The 17,778-nt window shown below is 41.7% G+C and overlaps 3 protein-coding genes across 3 annotated transcripts in view; 2 read left to right on the forward strand and 1 right to left on the reverse strand.

Moving 5' to 3' along the window:
- Positions 1–228: 228 nt before the first annotated feature.
- On the forward strand, positions 229–8,558 carry LOC120765902 (molybdopterin synthase sulfur carrier subunit-like). Its single transcript, XM_058424058.1, has 5 exons — positions 229–296; positions 642–763; positions 3,391–3,537; positions 7,212–7,335; positions 8,449–8,558. The coding sequence occupies exons 1-3, from the start codon at positions 285–287 to the stop codon at positions 3,515–3,517; spliced, it is 261 nt and encodes an 86-aa protein (XP_058280041.1). The 5' UTR covers positions 229–284; the 3' UTR covers positions 3,518–3,537; positions 7,212–7,335; positions 8,449–8,558.
- LOC120765901 (molybdopterin synthase catalytic subunit) lies at positions 4,618–8,558 on the forward strand. Its single transcript, XM_040091126.2, has 4 exons — positions 4,618–4,752; positions 5,631–5,784; positions 7,212–7,335; positions 8,449–8,558. The coding sequence occupies exons 1-4, from the start codon at positions 4,632–4,634 to the stop codon at positions 8,515–8,517; spliced, it is 468 nt and encodes a 155-aa protein (XP_039947060.1). The 5' UTR covers positions 4,618–4,631; the 3' UTR covers positions 8,518–8,558.
- Positions 8,559–13,013: 4,455 nt separating this feature from the next.
- ITGA2 (integrin subunit alpha 2) overlaps positions 13,014–17,778 on the reverse strand; it is a 71,072-nt gene continuing 66,307 nt past the window's right edge. Inside the window, exon 30 of the mRNA XM_040090107.2 lies at positions 13,014–17,287. Coding sequence (XP_039946041.1) covers positions 17,198–17,287 — 90 coding nt within the window. The 3' untranslated portion in view covers positions 13,014–17,197. The remainder of the gene's footprint in view (positions 17,288–17,778) is intronic.

Genomic DNA, 17,778 nt, shown 5'->3' on the forward strand with positions numbered 1-17,778 from the left:
CATTGAAACGGATCCCTGGCTTTTACACGCCAACTATACCTGTCCTGTGCATATAGCAGATGTTTAACACAGGCAAGGCTGTCGACGGGTAAAGTTCGCGAACATCTGCAATCCCGATGTGTGCGAGGCGACCAGCCCCGCCGAAGCTCCGCCGCCGACAGCGGGAGCGGCCCCGCGGCCCGGCCAGGCCGCTGGGGGCGGTCCGGCCCCGGCGCCGATCGCCCGGGCGCAGGCGCCGCCGTGGGCCCGAGGAGGAGGGCGGCTCGCCCCGGGACGGCAGCCCCATGCGCTGCCAGGTAGGTGCGACCTGCCGGCGACCCCGGGGAGCGGTGCGGCCTGAGGCTCGGCCGGCACCGGGCAGGGCGTCAGGACTCCCGCTGCCCCTGGCCGCGGGTGGAAGCGGGAGCGGCCTGCGCGGCGGGCGGGGGGCGCGGATCCGCGGTGACTCACCGTCCCCCGCCTTCTCCGCCTTTACCCCGCTCTCCTGACAGCCGGGGCGGGAGAGACGCGGCAGAGCCGATCGGCATCGAGAAAAGCCTGGGGCTTTTCTCGGCGCTCTGGTTCCGGTTTTGTGCTGGTGTTTTGGGAGCGGTTTTCTGGGCAGGCCGCGCGGCCCTGAGCGCTGTTTGTTCCCTGGGCAGGTCTCCGTGCTGTATTTCGCCAGGAGCGCGGAGCTGGCGGGGCTGCGCTGCGAGACCCTCTCGGTGCCTCGGGAGATCACATCTCTGCAGCTCTGGGAGGAGATCGTCAAGGTCCGCCCCAGGTATGCAGCAAGTGACCCTTGAGGCGCACAACGAAACGTGGTTGGATTTTTTTTTTTTTTTTTTTTTTTTTTTAATACCCATTCGGTGTTTAGCATTGAGCTGGAACACATAGCAGTACTTCGGCAGCACAAAACCAGTGGTATTACCTTCTTTTAGTAACCTGCACCAAGTGTTTTGTGTTTGGTGCAGCTGGAAGGGTTGTAGCTTTATGTAGACTCAAGGAAAGCCCAGGTACAGGAGATGTACCCAAAACTGGGCCTGAGAGGTGCACATGGCCCATTGTCCTGTGCACCTGTGGTGGCCTGTGGTGTGATAACCTGAAAACTGTCATATTATTAGTTTGTGGAGAGGGTGAGATATTGCAAGGAGGGATCAAGCACAGCCAGGACAATAAATAAGAAATAAATGATAGTATGCAGCTGTTTCCAGTTGCTTGGTTAGACATTAGGAAGAAGTTCTTCATTGAAAGGATGCTTAGACATTGGAATGGGCTGCCCAGGGTGGTGGTGGAGTCCCTGTCCTTGAAGATTTTTAAGGAAAGACTGGACTTTGTGCCATGATCTAGTTGACCTGGTGATGTTGAGTCATAGGTTGAACTTGATGATCTCAGAGTGCTTTTCAAACTTAATTGATTTTGTGATTAACTGTACTGTAAGCCATTGGTCTGAGCCCATGGCACACTTGCAAGGCAGGTCAGGAAGGGAACTGAAGCCCCCACAGATTTCTGGCCACTCAGCCCTGACACAGCAAACATGTTCAGCCACTTCAATGCTCTGAAAAAGACCCACATCACTGCTGGTTGCATTTCAAAAGGAGTCTGGTCTTGAGAAAGCACTGTCTGTGCTGTAAGGGCCTCTGCAGCATTGGTGCTCTTGGGGGTGTCAACAGAAATGTCCCCTCTGTTTAAAGCTGAGGGAAGGTGCTCTGTCATGTCAAGAATGAGTCTGATGGACAAATGCAACACCATTTTGGAGAGATGGAAGGGAGTAAAATGAACCTAAGGTATGAGGAAAGTTGTGGTCTTCAGCATTTAGTGCTCACTGCTCTGGAATTTCCATAATTTTGCACTTTGGTGTCCAAGTCCTCCTTGAGACACAACCTTTCTTTAGTAAAATACTGTCAATCACTATGAAAAAAATGAACTATTTAACATTGGTATCTGTTTCCAAGTGAGAAACTCTTCACAAAATGCTGGACCAAGGACCTTTTCCTCACAGAGAATTGAAATAAAGTGTGTTTGGGTGCAAGAGGCAATAGGGAATGTGTATATTTTACTTCACAGCCTTTTTGTCTATGTCAGAAGCAGCAGCAGCACCGCTGGTCGTTTTGCCATAATTTGTCAACTTTGCCCTTTGATGAATGATGACTTGGGGCAGTACAATTTGCATTTGTAGTTACTTCACAGTGGCCTTCTTGAAAAATGCTTCTGTTCCTAGCTCTTCTGGAAAAACTCAATATAATTGTAGGGCATTGACCACAGACTTCTATTCACATTGCTAATGGATATTCAAATTGCAGCTTGAACGTACTTGACAGTGCTTTTCTGTTCCACCCATTTTCCCCTACTAATTAGCTTGCAAGGGACTTTAATTAGAGCCCGTCCTTCTAACGGGCACTTCAGTTTCATGCTTGTGCACAGTTCTTTAGTGGCTGGCTTTGCTTTCATACAATCCCTTCCTTCATTCCGTTCTCTGAATCAGTGCTACTGTCTTTTGCTCAGTCTGTGTCTTGACTACTTTTGTCTATCTGGCTGGTAGGAAACAAGTTGATTTTTACTTGTACTCTTTTAGTCTGCTTATGTGTTTCTAGGCAGTACAACTGAGATGGCTGTGCCAGATTTTGTAGTCTCAAACAAGAACTTTTATCATGCCTGCACCATCTGAAGTAATATGCTATTCTGTTTTCTGCTGTTGTACTGCTATGGCCCTCATGCTTGCTATGTAATTCCACTTAGTCATTTCCTGCCTCATGATGTCGAGAGCTATGGACTCTCACAGGAGTATCTCACATAAAGAAAAAAAAAAGTAGAAGATCTGCCAGAAGACACATCACATTTGCTCTCTTAGTTCTGTGGCGACTCCTAATCATAGCAGATTTCAGACCTGTAAGTACAAAAGACTCAAAGGCTCATAAAGTCTGAGCACATGCAAGAGCGACTCTCTGACCACTGAATCTTCATGAGATCTCCTGAATAGCATACCACAATGCTTCTTGGTGTGTAAGAAAATTGCTCCAGTCCCACCAGAGTGCATCAAGACAGTATTTCCTTCTAATCCCAAACTGGATGGTTGCTGCCTCTTGAGTTACCAACATTTTATTGTAAGCTTCTCACGTTGGTCTGGTATGCATTGGTTTGCTCTGACGTAGGGCTGTGAAAAGTCCAGTTACTGATTTATGAAAATTATTCTGATCTCATTTCTTCTTAGCTGCTACAAGAAAATCCAAAATTAGGAGATGGGTGTTCATTGTATTTTTGATAGTGTCTTGGAAGCAAAGTTGTGTATGTCTCAGTGGCTTTTACCTTAGCTACCCTAGACTGTGCACCAGTTTGTTGTTCAATGAAATCTCATGGTTAAATGCAAACATCATTTGGAAACCTATTTGTGCTCTTGCCAATCCCCCTCAGACTTGCTGCCATCCGGGATCAGGTGATATTTGCTGTTCGACAGGAGTACGTACTTCTTGGAGATCAGCTTCTGGTCCTGCAGCCTGGAGACGAGGTTGCCATCATCCCACCAATTAGTGGAGGCTGAACCTGGCCAGGTTCTTCTAGGTAGGTATCACTTATTGCCTAGTTTCCTGTGGAGTGTAATCCTGTGCTAAAATACTTCATTAATTCCGTGTGATGTTACAAGAACCTTTTCTTGTTTAGGTGCGAAGATGTGATTGCAATTCTCTCCCTCCACTCCAGTACTCTTTTGAGAAAACCTGACTTGTGTTTCTGTCTGGGAAGTGCACTTATGCTGAGCAGAAGCTATAAAACAGTGCACCAGTAAATGATTAAAACGTATGCAGTAAATGGAAGACACTTGGTAGAGAGGTCAGGCATTGCTTTGAATCTGGGTTTTAGGTTTTTTTACTCCTTCCTGGTTGTTTCTTCTTACCAATGGAAACTTGGCTTGCCTGAATAAAAATGAAAAACTTCCTGCCACTTTTTGACAGAAAAGGTAATATAGTAAAAAAAATGATTGCTGCTTAGAAATTTTGTTAGTTTGTTGCTGTTAAAAAGGTGTCCTTAGAATAGGTTAATTTCTTTGTCTGCTTTGGAGTGCCAGTCTGTCTGTTCAGTGCAGCTTCTTCCGTTGCTGCTGATCAAAACACTTCTCATTCTTAGATGATCTGATGGCTGGTTTATACTCAGAAAAGTTAGAAGTGTCGCCTGTGTGTCTGTAACTGACTGATAGTGTAAGGTCCTGAATGTCCTAGAGAGCATACTCAATTTTAGGATTAGACCTCTAATCCATGTTTATCAGAAACCTGTTTTAAATTGCTTGGTTTGATAAGGTAAGTTGGAGGGACTGACAATGTCAGATTTACCAGCACTACTCAGTGGTCTGTGCTGGTTGAATGTACTGTTAAACCGGGGCCTTAGGCTAATTATAGTTGCATCCCACTGTACCAGACTTTCCTATCAGAAAGAAATATGTATGCAATGAAACCAAGTCATTGCTTGTTATTTGCAGTTAATATTCTCTCAGCGAGGCTGCTGAGAAGTGAATTTCACATGTAGACTACTCTCTTGGGCAAATAGTGCCAGTGTTGTGCATAAATTAGGGGCATCAGCACTGGATAGAAAGCAGTTGGCCGAGGCTAGTATCTCGAGGAACAACAACAGAGTCTGTTTGGTTTCAGTTTTTCTAGTGCGATATGGAAGAAAGTGAAGATGTGCCAAAAGATTTTGTCAAGCTCAAGTGTGAAAAGCTTTCTGTAGATGAAGTGTCAGAGCTGGTTGTTTCACCATACTGTGGGGCAGTGTCTCTGTTCATTGGTGAGTTTAATATTTGTGAGCTAAGTCTCTGGATATGTTAATAGTCTAATAAATGGAACCTAGGTTGTCCACATCCCAGACTTGTAGTACTCAAATAAATCAGTTCCTTATTTGAGCCCAGGATGTTTAGAAAACAGGTTCTGAATTACTAGAGCAAGACCATGGCAACTCTTAAGTAGCTACCGTGGGCTGAAATGGTGTGAAGTATGGCTATGGTAGGACAGAACAGAACAGCAGCTCTGGAGTACAGAACTGCCTGGGAATTGTTCTCCTATCCCCTGGGACACAACTTGTTTGGGGTGGGAAATGGAATATTGTGGGTATGCCAACCACATGTCCACACCTGTATGTGAGGTCCTGTAACTCAGGTCTTAGTTGAAAGTGAAGTACTGTTCTACCAATGGGCTGGTGGAGATCAGGCTCGTAGCTCTGTCCTCTGCTTAATGTACATAGCACACATATGAAACTGCTTTGTGCTTAAACCTTAGTGCTACTAGGATCATAAATACTGGGCATTTAAAACTTACATGGGCAAATGCTGTTATAGCATGTAGCAGTTACCACAGAAGTAACTGTGGTATAACCTTAGCAGTTATCAAAGAAGATGTCCCAGCCTTGGGCATTATGGGCTGCAGACCTCTGTAATGTGTAAACTAAACTCTTCCTTTTATAGTAAAGATTTATCTTGTTCAAATAATCTCATTATGTGGCCATGATTAGTGGAGGTTGTTTATATTTGCACAGTGCTGACCTTGACCATAGCAAGAGATCCTGGGTTTTTACTTTCTATTAATATAATATGTAATGTACATTAGAAAGATAGAATATGTATTCATTTACTCAGTGCTTTTAGTCCATAAATAATTTTTTTTGCTTAGGTACTACAAGAAATAATTTTGAGGGAAAAAAAGTGATTCACTTAGAATATGAAGCATATACTTCAATGGCAGAGACTGAAATAAAGAAAATCTGCAGAAATGTTAGACAGAAATGGCCTTCAGTCAAACATATTGCGGTGCACCATAGACTTGGGTACGTATGTCCAGACCCTGTTCTTCTGCAGCCGGAGTATCAATCCTTGTCAGGTGCATGGCTGTGCTTACGTAGTTGCAGAACCTGCAAGAGTGTTTAGAGACAACAGTGCAGCAAGGCTGGCTGCAGGATCAAGCTCCTGCTCTGAAGCTAAGTTTCAAAAATTTTATTTTCAAAAATGTGTTTATTGGTAGGGTTTGCTGGAGTCCACGCTTAGCCTGGCAGGATCTTTGAAGCTGATGTGATGTTTTGAAAGTGGGGAGATACTTCACTCCAGGGAGGGGGAGGCTGCTGTTTTATTTTGTTCATTATTTTTAAAAGGTGTGAAGTTGACAGCACTTTATTTTTTTCTTCTCTCACCTGTTGAGGGGCTGCAGAATTTTGGAAAATTGTCAGATTTAAGTCTATTTATGTTATAAAAAGTCTGAAAGCTTAGGCTGTGGGGCATAGTAATTGCTTGCTATGCTTGTGGGAGAACCTCCTGTTGTTCCTTGAGTCTTGGATAAGCATTTTCCTTTCGATTCAAAACATGGAATACTAGTGTCCTCGTGTACTCACCTACAGCTGTACCCTATGACATACTCTTGGGCCTTCCCAGTTCAGGGAAGATTTCTTGCTGAAACTAGCAGGATTTGCAGAAATCCTGAAGGAATTTGAGACATGATTGCAGAGGGTAAGTAAGATACAAGGCCTGAGGGGTAATGTCCCTAGATTTCCTCTATAGTCAACAGAGAGGGTTGTTGTCATGACGGCAACTCAAAGCATTTAGGCTGAGATTTTTTTCCTATGGACCATGCTGAAGGCGTTTTACTATTGAGGGAGGATTGGGAGGCAGATTTTGGGAATGCTACAGTTGCAAGGAGAAACACAGAACCCTGTGCTTCTGTTAAATTTAACACAACACACCAAGTAAGAAACTTCAGAATCTAGAATCAGAGTTCATCAAAAATTTGGTTTGATTGCAAAATCTGTGTAGTGTGAGGCACTTAATTTCTTCTTTCACAAATTCTTCTGCAAACTGAGATGATTTCTTAGATTTTTAGATAAGAACTGGCTGTTCTAACTTGTTATTGTTCATTATTAAGCCAGCTTCCAGTGAGTTTCCTATGCATTGTTACAAGTTAACAATTCCCCCCTCTTAATTCCATAGGCTTAATTTTAAAAGAAGAAAGAATGGAAGAAAAAAGCCTATGTCTGGTGGGTTTATTTATTCTAAAGTGTGGAATTCTAACATCTGGTCCTGATTTTGGTTGTGGTTTTCTTTCTTTTAAAAAGTGTATAATCTTTTGGATGTGGTTTGACACTTGCTCAGTATGAATGAGTCAGGAGAGCATGTGGCCAGAATACTGACGTGACATGGCCACAGCTTTTGGGTGCTCTTGATCTTGTGTTAGCTAAAGCGGCTGTTGTTCCTCTTCTCTCCCTAGTGTGGTTCCAATAACTGAAGCAAGTGTAATTATTGCAGTCTCCTCTCCACACAGAGCAGAATCCCTTGAAGCTGTAATGTACTGCATCAATACCTTAAAAGCATCTGTCCCAATATGGAAAAAGGTATGTCTGGGGACAAAATCAAATTTAGGCCTATGCTAGTCTTAGACATCTGGACTGCCTTAACAGCATTACTGGCAGCAGCTGGTCCTGATGGGTTGTCAAGTGTCTAGCACCAGTTTCCTCCAACGCATCCAGGCCCAAATGTGGCAGGTAGAGCATCTGGAAGGTTCTCCTGTACCTGTACCATCTAGCTCCTCTTTATATTGAAGCCATCCTAGGGTGAAAGTGAAGGAGGCCTGAGCTTTCCTCTTTTGAGTAGCAAAACTCTGTTCTGCACAGGCTTGCAGAAGAATTTGAGTCAGCTTTGCTTTGAACAGCATTGCAGTTTGCAAGTAAAAGGAGCATTTCTTGCCTTTCTCTTTTCCCCTAATCGCTGTGGCCATGAGAAGGCAGAAAGCACTAAGCAACAGCACACAATGAAGGGATAAGCAGAAGTCCCAAAGCTAGTATAGGTGCACAGCAGTGTGGGGAAAAACTAGCCCAAATCTAGAAAGAGCCTCATTGTATAACCTCAGTATTGAATGCAGGTAATGAGCATTATCTCTTCCTTCTCTCCCTGGCAGAACTTGGTATGTGGTTAACAGTGATATTCTCTGCATACCTCCACTTCTCAGATACCTCCTTGAGGAGAGAGAAGTTCTCTCAGACTGAGTAATCAGGGACTCAGAATTTGCTGCTTAGGACTGGACTGCAGCTGGATAGTCCAGTCTGTCCTTAAGATATATTAGTATATTTAGTGTAATAATAGTGTAATTTTCATTTTAATATTGACATCACTTGTTACGTATAAATTCTCATGTCAAAGTGATTATATAGTAGGTTAATCTAGCATGAATGCTGTGTACTCAACACTATTACATAATTTCTTCTAGATCTCTTTGCTGAAATGATTTCAGCTTAGGCGGGCCCTTTTAAATTCAGTGGGGATCAGCCTGAGTTTCAGCCAAGTCCGTATGTTCTAAGGTTGCTGCCCTTTCTTTGGCTTGCCAGCCAAATGCTGTGCAGTCCTGTAGTGATCAGTAAATAGTGGGATGGCTATTGAGTTATTTGGCCTGGTTTGTAGCTGTGTGTAGCAGACTCACAACATTTCCCATTCTTTTTCTTATATTACAGGAGATTTACGAAGATGAATATTCTTGGAAGGAAAACAAGGAATGCTTTTGGGCAAATTCAGAAAAATAATTGTACTCTTTTGAAAATAAAGTGTTACTCTTCCTAATGAACATATTTACCTTTGAGTTTTTACAGACAATCTCTGTATTTCTAAACGGTTCTAACAGATGTTTCAATCTCAATAATTTAGTTTGGACTGAGTGCAATAAATGAGGATTGATTAGGGATTTTAGGTGTTCTTGAGTCTCCTTTTGAATTGCCTTTTTGTGCATTTTAACATGGAGTCAGTTTTTAAAAGAATCTTCCCTAAAATACTTCGTTGTACGGTGTTTAGACTGCTCTGTGATAAACACTGTTTTAATGCTTTTACCTTGGTAGTCTGTGTTCTCTGTCTGCATGGGAGGTCACCACAGGACAATTGCTTTTTTTTTAATCTTAAAGTTCAGAGAGGTTTTATTTTATATGACTGCAGATTTAGTTCGCAAGCCTTAGGTTATTTTACATCCTTGTAAAATGAAATTACTTGAAGTAGATGGACTATTTAGTACAGACAGAGGAGAAAATACAATCTATACCCCAGAGTTATTAACTTTTTAGTAGTGCTTAGGTTCCAGTAGTTCTGTGTCACAGAAATATTTTTACTGGTGCAGCTGATATTACAAGTCCATTGCATTGAAAAGTACGGATAGAGATTGATTCAAAGTTAAAGCTAATGTTCTACCAGCAAAAAAAATTGCCTTAGCAGTAACATGCCAGCCTGTAACTACTTAAAGATGTCTAGACAAAATTTTGAAGGTGACTTTTTTGTTGTGTAATTGTGTGGTGCTTCAGGAAAAAAACCCCAAACCAGCTATTATTATACCCATGATATAATACACAGTTACAGTGTAATTAATTTCAGTAATTGGACTTTACACATATAGGGATTAAAAGTCATCAAATGGAATAGTTTTTCAAAGAAAAGGAGTTTATTGAATTTACTACAATTCATATATGCATTTATATTCACACTTAAGGTTTAATCTTAATGCAGTTTTTCTCTTGTTACTGTTTTGAAAACTAGTTAAATGAGCTGACATAATTTGCCTGGGTTTCACTGGAAATAACAGGTTACCTGTCTAAGCAAGATCATTTTATTTGTTATTCTACTGTGCTATGGCAGTGTTTAGATGCTAAGAGTTCAATATGAGCTGGCAATGTGCACTTTCAGCCCAGAAAGCTGGCTCTGTCTTGGGCTGCATCAAAAGTAGCAGGGCCAGCAGGTGAAAGCGTTTGATTCTGCTCCTTGGCTGTGCCTTCAGGAGACCCCTGTGCCTTCAGGAGACCCCTGTGGAGCACTGCATCTGTTTCTGGAGTCCCCAGTGCAAGAAGGATGTAATTTCATTGACATTAGTCCAGAGAAGGGCCACTAAGTTTATCTCCTCTCCTATGAAGACAGGCTGAGAGCTAGGGTTCAGCTTGCAGCAGGCTCCAGGGAAACCTTACATCACCTTTCAGTACTTAAAGGGGGCTTATTAGAAGTTTGGAGGGGGAATTTTCACAACAGCATGTAGTGATAGGACAAGGGGGAATGACTTTAAGCTGAAGTGAGGGTAGGTTTCGATCAGGTATTAGGAAGAAATTCTTTACTGTGAAGGAAGTGAGGCCCTGGCACAGGTTGCCCAGAGAAGCTGCTAATGCCCCATCCCTGGAAATGTTCAAGGCCAGGCTAGATGGAACTCGGAGTGACCTTGTCTAGTGGAAGGTATACCAGCCTATAGCAGGATGGTTGCGACTAGGTGATCTGCAAGGTCCCTTCCAACCCAAACCAGTCTTTGATTCTCTAATCATTATCTAGTGAACCCTCAGCTATATATTCCACTTTATTATGTCTGCAGCGAAAATCTACTAAGAACTTGTAGCTGCACAGAGTAAAATGAGGAAAGTAGGTGATGATCTTTTTTTCCCACAGGGATTTTAATCACTTTTAATACTTAGGTAATGTATCTGAATTAAGTAAATTGTAAGGAAACATATAGCTTCCAGCAGAAACAGTTAAACTGTGCTTGTTAACATATTGATGCACTCTCCTCAGTGGAAGTCAATTCTTTGCATGACAGCAGCTGCTCCTTGTGTGCTTACAGATACACACTGTACAAACCATGTGGGCCTTATTATCTAGGCAGAGCTGGTCAAGTACAGGACTTGAATTTTTCTTTGTTTTGGAGGTTGGAGAGAAGCCCTCTGCTGTTAGAATGTCATTTTTACTGGGAATTGTACAGAATACTGAGCACAATCACTCGCACTGTGAAAGAATTACTTTTTACTTTAGAAGAGAAAGAAACATAAGAACATTTTCATACTTGGTGTTCATTTTTCCAAGTTCATGTTTGCTGTTACCATGCAACTAATTAGCATATTAATTTCACAAAAGTAAATGTTTACTTTTCAGTAGATAGTTTATGAATGAAGTAAAACTTATGTGTGCTTCCATACTAGTGCTGTGCTCTGATGCAGAAGAACAGTGGTATTTAAATCAGTTAAGTTCTACTTGGGAACCCATGAGCAGGGGCAGTTCCTGTGTTGCAGTAGTGTCTCTTTAGTGCCTTTCTAGCACTTCAGTCTCCTGGAAGATTTCTTCAGGGTGACCTTAAGTGCACCTTCCCCATCAGCAATGCAGCTGGGAAGGAGGCTGCAGAAAAGAAGAGAGAATAATTGTGTACTTCCCCACAGTGACCAGGAACAATGAATGGAAGAGATGTTGTACTGAGTCACAGCTGAGTGTTACAATGTGTGTATGCTGCCATGGTAAAGACAATGAAATGTCATTTTTTGTCCCTAGCTGTGCATGAGGCAAGTACTGCTTTGTTCTGGAACAATGATATATCAGTCTTGTGTAACTTTGGGTTCTTCAGCTGGCATGTAAAAGCGAAATGGAAATGTCTCTGGGAGGGATGGTGTGCTAATTAGAGGTAAAATGTATCTCACTGAAATTTAAGTCCATGCTCTGAACTCAGTGTTCTGTCTCCCTCTGCAGGGCTACTCTCTCTGCTGGGGCAGTATTGTAAGAGGACAGATTACTGTGTTCTAAGATAAATGCTTAAGCTGTGTCTGAAGTGACCTAGAAGACCCAAACTGCCAGGCCAGGGGATCAATCCCAGCTGTGTCTCACTGTGTGTTAGGAAAAGATGCAGCTGCACTTTTCCTGCTGTCCACACTTGCAGAACTACAGTGCTGGATGAGGGCTACTCTGTGTTATGGTGAAGTCCATTGAGTGGGATGATAAACAGTGCAGATCTGTCTATCTACAAGGAAGACCCCAGCTTTCTGGAATGAGTCCAGCTGTTTCTCTTCCTTGTCCATACAGAAGGGTATTCCTACCTCTACGTGAGATGAGCTGTGTCAAGTTGGTGGCTCTGGTACAGAGGGAAGTTCCCAGAGACAAATGCTGCAGATCCAGAGTGTCACCATGTGATTCCTGTAGAGATCTGCCAGATGAGGGCTGTGTATGGACGGAAGGGAAGTGCATGTCTTCAGAATGACAATTTGTCCTTCTGAAAAGATGCCTTAGTCTTGGCTGGCAGAATTTGAATACACTGATCGACCCCTTTGGCTGGCTGAACATCCATATACCAGCCCTGATTGATTTTAAGAGTTTCCTTTCCTGATTTTGAGCATTGTGCTCTGTTCTCAAGAGAAGCTCAGCCTGATGCATACGATGAAAACGGTAACTGTTGGATTGTCATGGAATGAGGGGGCGGGGGAGGATGGGGTTGTTTTATAAGGCGCCTACCCAGGAGATGGCAGCCGAGAGATGGCTGAGGCAGGAGGAGCAGCTCCTGGCCCACTCAGGTGCTGGCCGTGCTGGGAAATACAGGCTTCGGCTGTTGCTTGTGAAAGTGCCACTGCTGCACTCCGGAATGAAGCCTTTAGATTGCTCAGCTTTGAACTAGATTTTTGGCCTTTCTCTCTGCTCACCTTTATGCATGGCTGTTCCAAGAACACTGTAGTTTTATAGAGGAGCACATTCATTTGTTGCTTTGGAAGCATTAAAAAGAATTGCTAAATCTAATTTTTAACAAATTGTATGTTAAAGCAGAGAGTGCTGCCCTTTCTCTCTTAAAATGCTGTGAAAAATAGTCTTGAGCATAAAGTGCCATTAAGTACAATTAAGTCTCCTGTGGATGTCATTGAAAAGAGTTCAGAATAGGCTGATAAATTACCAGTATCTTTGAGTGCCCTAGGCCTGTTTTTTGAAAAACAAACACACCATAAAATTTGATCTTACCAAGTGTTACAAAAATTAGCAAGCCAATGTATCTTTATAGCAGTTCTTTTTATAAAAGTTCCATTTTGACTAATTTAAGAGGCAAGTACGTTTTTAAAACTGTTAGCATACTAAAGCCTGTGATGGCATACAAATAATTGACCAATTACCTGAGAACTGAAAGGTTCACTTAAAAATATGACTCAGCATTTCTAATGCTTAATTTACTTTCACAGGTAATAAAAAATTGAGGCAGTTAGCTATAGATTTTGAAATGCATTTTCATACTTTCTTTTTTTTTTTTTTTTTTTGGTTTTGGATGTGCTTTAACCCCAGTCAGCAGCTGAGCTCCACCCAGCCATTCACTCACTCTGCCACTCTGCCACTCATGGAATGGGGGAGGGAATGGGAAAAGTGAGAAATTTTGTGGGCTGAGTTGGAAGAGAGTTTATTAGGGAGATTAAAAACTGCTCAAGCAAGCAAAGCAAAACAAGGAATGCATTCCCCACTTCCCATCGGCAGGCAGGTTGAGTCAACCCCAGGAGAGCAGAGCTCCACTGTGTGTGGCAGTGGCTCAGGAAGACAAACACCAAACACTCCAAAGGCCTGTGGCCAGCTGTGCGGGCAGTTGTTGCAGCTCTGTCTCCTCCCACCTTCCTATGCCTCCCCAGCCTCGTCGCTGGTGAGGCGGGGTGAAGAGCAGAAGAGGCCTTGAAGCTGTGAGCTTTGCTTAGTGACAGATAAAACATCCCTGTGTTATCAACAGTTTCCAGCACAAATCCAAACCACAGCCCCATCCCAGCTACTATCAGGAAATGTACGTCTGCCCCAGTCAAAACCAGCACATACAAAAGTCAGTATATATGGAATCTGGCTTGTAATTCTACAAAACACTGAGACTTGGTGAAAGTCAGTTCTGTACCTTAAGATTAGTTTCATCTGATACTGTATGATGGAAGTGTTAAAGCTGGTAGCCTACCTGAATGTTTATGTACCACTGTTAAAAGTATGGACAAGTTGAAAATGGAAATAAAAAGCTCAGTGAAAGTGTGTAGTTTTCAGGTGGTAGTTTCTGACAGTATTGTCTTCCTGTCATCTTTCTATTCATAGTGCCAAGTTCTTCCCTCTCTTCTTTTGCCACATTGTTCCTGCTGAAAAGTTGAATTCAGCTTTTCCAAGGTATGGTGGGGTGCAGCCAGAGCCAGAGTCATGACATGCTACTGCTGACCAGTTCTGTAAATAGATACTGTGCTGAGACTGGCAGAATGGGGTGTTATTTTAGATACCAGTGATGATAAGCCCATGTTTATAGGAAGGCCTGGCCATGGTAATGTCTTAACACCATCTACTCAGCTAGAGCATTCCACGTATTTTGCACTAATGTGAATTGGGTTACAGAACAGTACAGCTTACTGGTAATGTTACAGTCCTGACTGTGATCTACAAGACTTCAAGTGCAGTATCTTTGTCTACCTGGCAGAGTCATTCCCTTAAGGTTCTCACTGTGTGCTACTGGGACAAAGCCATATTTGGCCCCATTTTATGCCGTGCTTTTTCAGTAGCATTGCTTCTCTTTAGGGTGCTGTTTTAAAAATAAATGAGTCTGTCTTCAGCAGTAGTCTTGGGTTTTATTGCAGTAATGCTGTTAGGCCATCAGACAGGCCACCACAGTGATACAATCCCTCCTCCCAGAGAGCTTATATGCTAGCTTTTAGAAGTCAACTTTATTATAAACTCTCTTGTACATCCCAAATTTATACATAGGCTCATATGAAACCAACTCAGGTTTTGGACTTGATTCTAGTACTTCAGGAAATCAGCAGCTAGATTTCAAGACTAGAATCAGATATAACTTGAATTTGCGGAAGGTATTGCTGACTTTTCTTGCTGCAAGCACAAACAGAAATATATGCTGAAGCTCAAAATTTCAGAGTATTTAAAACATGCTGCTTTAAAAAAGTAAATTAAAAATAAAAAACAAACCAAACCCTTGCACACAATACAAAATATACATAACATTTCCAGTATTATTTGCGGCTGTGCCAACTTAAAAGTGCAATAGACTCACCCATTACAAAAACTGAATTATCCATTTCAGTATTAATTGTAAAAGAAAAATAAACTAGTAACTTGGAGTGGTTAGGATACAAAAACCTTACCTATTGCTATGTCTCCCCATTATTTTGTAAAAACAGTATTATGCCTGGGAAAGATAATCATGTTGTCCATATCAAAACATAACCCAGTGAAGACTAGTGAATTGAATCATTGCTACCTGATTGATAAACTGTTAAATCCCCAAAGAAGTTGCATATTGGATATTGACCTCTACCTCTCGCTGAAGGTGGAAGAAGGAAATCTGGGTCAATGCCTGAGTTGCCCTTGTAGGCAGCACCAGAAATTGAAGATTCTACCATCTGGTGTATTGTGAAATTCCCCTTCTGCTCTGGAGTGCATGACCCTGATTTTGTAGAAGCTTCCCGCATACATGGCTGTAGGGGTTATTTTTTCGGCACAAGTTTATGTAAGAATCGAGGCAGACAAAATTTTTATTTTTACTCTCAGAGCATTTGCCCTCAAAGTTATAATTACAAATCAGGAACTTATTCTTTAGATTTATGCAATTGCTATTTTTTCCTCCACTTCTAAAATATTTGTTTTGGTCACAGACTCAGCTGATGGCAAGAATCTTGTTTGATAATTGATATAAGAATCTGAATTGTTCTTCAGAATGTTAAAAAAAAAAAAACCCTAACAAAACATCCCAAAACATAACATTTCATAGATACAAAATAAATTCAAAACACATATAAAACTACACTGAGCATAATCCAGCTGTTGCTGCAAATGAACTGTTATTTGCCAAAGAGAGGGTTGGCTCTTGACTGATTAGCTATTAAAAAAGAATGAGTAAAACTTTCAAACGTGCTTAAGCCTAGTCCCTCAGAAAATAATGGAAAAGTGCCTAAGCATAATTACAATCCAGCTTTAGGGGGAAGAAACCATGACTTTGTGTTCTCAATCAGGCACATTTGCATGTTTTACTCTTCAAGTAAATCACCTCAAGTTGGGAACAATTTCACTTGTATGGCAGCATACATACAAAAACCACATCTTCCCTCACATTCAATTTTAAGTGTAACTGCCAGGCATGATGGAGAAAGGCAGCCAAGGGCCAATTCTCCTGACTGTTACCAGTCTTACAGCATGGGCCTTTGTAAGACTGAGCTTTCATTATAACCAAGCAGTGTAACAGCATGTGATAAACTTGAGGTGTGTAACCAACACAAAGTCACCCAAGCGTTGTGCTTAGAGCTCATTCCAGAGCACTACAGTACTTCACTGTATAAAACATTAAGTTAACTTCATCAAGACATGAACAGGTGGGACCAAAAAAAATGTGACAGGTAAGGAGGTTGTACTGAACTTTGGTCTCCTGGAGGGCACTGAGATGCTAAAGAAGTAAATGCAGTAAACATTTTGTAGAGCTTAGATCTTCACTATCCCCTTTTGTATAACTTGCACAATTCCTCAGTCAGCTATCCCCTTAAATCTCTTTGTACTCTTAGTCTTGCAAAATCTTTCAGTACAGAATTAAAAGCAAGATCTTGACTGTCTTTTCTATTTATATCAAGAGCCAAACTGATATCAGAGGAACCAAGAGTATAAAGACCAGCGTAACAGTAGTGATAGTGCTTCTCAAGATGAAAATGAGTAATAACATTGCAGAGAACATGCTGTATGTGATTATGAAATTCTTTTTTTTTTTTTTTTTTCCTCAGGGAGAAAGTAGGCAGAAGACAGTTATACATACCATTTGGCAGTATTTCCCCAAAATGGTATCCTTCAGTAATTTAGTTGTGACCTTAGTGCAAGAAACACAGTGAACTTTTGGAAGACTTTGAACAACCAGTTGTCCTGTAGCACGCAGACAGACATCTTCATACACAGTTCCCAGTTTATAGAATACTTAAAGCAAAGGTTTGTTGGTGGAAATTATTCTTCTAAATCAATAAGGATGGAGCTAGTCAATGAAAAAATTACTTCTCCCAGTTTGGAAGCAGTATTCACTACACATTCGTCATCAACTTAATAGAAAATGTCCTTTAACACATGTGGTACTTGTCAACTGAATTACCAACTGATGCTGTTCCACAATAATCTGAAATAAATTCTTCTATTTCACTCTGCAGTGGCTCAAGAGAAGGGCTGCTGGAACAGTATGTTACTTTATACTCCGGACCTGCCAGTTCTAAGGGTTAAGTTTGTTTGAAAGGCAAAAAATTACAAGAAAAGGCACTATAAATCATTTTTGAAAAAACCAAACTGTCCTGCAGTTACTCTTACAATAGAGTAGAATCTGTAAAATATTTTCATCTATAAAGACACTTTCATTAAAAATGTTTAAATGTTACTAAGTTTTAAGGCACTCCAGCTGAAGAACTGACTGATCACAACTACTCTTGGTGGCTCAGATCTCCTCTTTATCCATGGAACTCATCTTCAGTCTTTGTCCTTTGTGAGTTCTGCAATTTCATCGACATCTTCTATATCCTGTGTCATTTTCTCATACTGTCTCTTGAAGAAGCCAAGCTGTGAGAAGTGTTTAAAATAACACCACATTGCAGTCAGTCATTGATAATTCATTTCTCAGCAAAACTAAATACTGTGATGGTAGAAATGCACATGCATGCATACACTATACAGCTTGATCTGTAGACAATTCATGCCCCTAAAATGAAAGGAGGTGGGCCCTAAACTCCTACCTGGTGCAACTAAATGCTAGAGCAGCAGTGCTGATTAGCCAGTTTTCTCCCTGCTGAGATACAGACATTTCCATGATGCCTTGGTGTGCCACGGAGCACTTCAAACACCAATGCCCTGGCACACAGAAAAGCTTTCTCCTTTTTCTATGTAACCTTTGTAATTTACTTTTTGCCCATGCACTTTCTTTTGTCTGTTCTTTTGTCCGTTCAGTATATATCCTCTCCCACCTTGTTTGTAATCCCCACCCTTGCCCACTGGGAATATCATGGGTGTTCAGAGCCCCAATGGGATATTATGGAAGGAGGCAGACAGAGTGA

This window comes from Hirundo rustica, chromosome Z (genome assembly GCF_015227805.2).
Source record: "Hirundo rustica isolate bHirRus1 chromosome Z, bHirRus1.pri.v3, whole genome shotgun sequence".
NCBI lineage: Eukaryota > Metazoa > Chordata > Aves > Passeriformes > Hirundinidae > Hirundo > Hirundo rustica.

Excerpts from the sequence above, each read along its gene's own strand:
- LOC120765902 (XM_058424058.1), top strand. Across the intron at positions 764-3,390 it reads ATCGTCAAGGTCCGCCCCAG|ACTTGCTGCCATCCGGGATC; the intron begins GTATGCAGCAAG and ends AATCCCCCTCAG.
- LOC120765901 (XM_040091126.2), top strand. The coding sequence starts at position 4,632 with ATGGAAGAAAGTGAAGATGTGCCAAAAGATTTTGTCAAGCTCAAGTGT. Across the intron at positions 4,753-5,630 it reads GGCAGTGTCTCTGTTCATTG|GTACTACAAGAAATAATTTT; the intron begins GTGAGTTTAATA and ends TTTTTTGCTTAG. Across the intron at positions 5,785-7,211 it reads GCGGTGCACCATAGACTTGG|TGTGGTTCCAATAACTGAAG; the intron begins GTACGTATGTCC and ends TTCTCTCCCTAG.